This window comes from Plasmodium cynomolgi (genome assembly GCF_000321355.1).
Source record: "Plasmodium cynomolgi strain B DNA, scaffold: 0416, whole genome shotgun sequence".
Lineage (NCBI taxonomy): Eukaryota > Apicomplexa > Aconoidasida > Haemosporida > Plasmodiidae > Plasmodium > Plasmodium cynomolgi.
Window position 1 is genome coordinate 1 of NW_004192889.1, and position 2,212 is coordinate 2,212.

The 2,212-nt window shown below is 21.2% G+C and overlaps 1 protein-coding gene across 1 annotated transcript; it reads right to left on the minus strand.

Annotated features, from left to right (window-relative positions):
* Positions 1–1,216: 1,216 nt before the first annotated feature.
* Positions 1,217–1,985, minus strand: PCYB_004040 (hypothetical protein; the record flags this gene model as incomplete). The annotated part of the gene is made up of 2 exons (XM_004227825.1): positions 1,217–1,422; positions 1,520–1,985. 2 exons carry the CDS (start codon positions 1,983–1,985, stop codon positions 1,217–1,219), a joined length of 672 nt encoding a protein of 223 aa, XP_004227873.1.
* Between the last annotated feature and the right edge of the window lie 227 nt (positions 1,986–2,212).

A 2,212-nucleotide genomic window follows, 5' to 3' on the forward strand; every position in this document is an offset into this window, starting at 1 on the left:
AATCTGAAGGAACATTATTAATATAAAAATATAATAATATTAATCAGATATAATACATGAATATTAATTGTAATTAATTTTTTTATTGTATAAATTAATTTATTTAGTGCAATAATTTTATCCATTTTTTTATATTGTCATTATTATTATTTTTCTCCACTTATTTTCTAATTTTACACTATTTATACATAAAAATACCTATTATATATATTTTCCACATATATATATTGTCCCGGAATTTCTATTTGAAAATTATTCTTTATATAGTTTAATACTATCATTAAGATTGTGTGTTAGTAAAATCATTATTTTCTTCTTATTATATATATATTACCTTTAACTACATAGAATATTTTATAGCTCATTTTGATCATTTCTTAGGTCATTATTTAATTATTATGGAAGTGATTTAAAAAATGTATAATATTTTATATTCATTGAATAAAAATTCATATATCAACTAAATATATATTTGCTTCCCATGTATATTGTGTTGTTTTGATTCCAAAAAATATATACATCATTTTTACATATAATTCATGTGATATTTTGAATTTTTTTTCGACTATTCCATTATACAATAATATTATTTATATATGATACGTTTATAGTATGATTACCATAAATTTCACTTTATTTCATATTATACAATGTTTTATATTATTACTAATTTCAGAACTAATCTATGTTTTGTATGTAATATGTTTTCTCTTAGTAATTCATAAATATATACTTACATTTTCTGTTTTATTATTGTTCTATTATCCTTTATATATCTATTTAGTTAGGTTTAAGGGCTCATATTAATTACTACTTATACTTAGTTTTTAATACAAATCGTATCATATTTCTATTTTAAAATAATAATATTTCCGAATTATGTGTAACAAAAAAAAGATGTTTTTTCTCAGTTACAATTAATTATATGTTATATATATTCGGTATTCCGTATTAATAAGGAGAACTTATTCTTCATTCATGATTTTATGTAGATTAGTATCCAATATTATATCTATTAAAATGCATATCTGGGGAATAAAAATCATATTCATATGATTGTAATTCATTACTTCCTTGAACTTCATTCTTTAAATTCTTTTTTGTCTTTCTAATTCGAGGATCTAACATAGATCTCAATGGTGTAAACTGATTTTTAAGAAAAAAAAAAATACACATTTGAAACATAGTAACTGTAATTAAAAAAATATATATAGTACTAATTTAGAACAAACACTCTATAATATTCATATTTATAAATATTTCTTCTATTTACCTTGTATAGTAGAAATAAAAATCCAACTGTTCCAACAGACAAAGATGAAATTATAATTCCAGTTGACTTACCATCATTTGTAGAATCAGGAGCTAAATCATGAGTAACACTCTTTGAACTTTGTTCATAACTAGGCTTTAAATTCTGATCTGCACGATAATATGAACAATATGGAAGAAAAACATATAAATGATATTATTTACGGTTACGTATGGCATAATAGGTAATTATTACACTGAATTTTACTTTGTAAGTTATAACAATATAATTTAATACCATGCAAATTATTACGATCCAATTCTTCTTCCATTTTGCATATAATATTGAAATTATCATCTATTTTTAAATGTGGAATAATGTAATTATTAAATTCTTTACACAATAATGAATTATTATCACTCTTACACATCACCTTATATAAATCATATAGAATTTTTGATTCATCAATATATTTACAATATTCCATGTTAGATATTACTTTGTTCATTTTATTTTTGTCATTATATGAATCCCAAAAAAGGAAAACATCATAAATGCTTTTTATCTGTATAATTTCAGAAAATTCTTTAATAGGAAATTCACATTCACAATCAGAGCATTTTTCATTTTTCTGCTTATTCCAATGATTAAAAAAACTTGTAAAATCATCTTGATTTACTTGTCTTTCTATTAATTGATCATACAGCCAATACTTCAAATAAATGCAAAGCATACTTTTATTATTTTCTATATTGTTATAAGCATAACTTGATTCACCCCATATTGTTGTTATATTCCTTTCAAATTTTTTGTACAGATCCAAAAGGGAAGAAGGTATAGATTCAGAACTGTTATCTGATGAACAATACATAGAACTTCCTTTATAATCAGTACATTCAAAATTAAAAAATGCTACATAAATTTTATTTATTTTAGATATATTCAATTCTTGATTCTAAT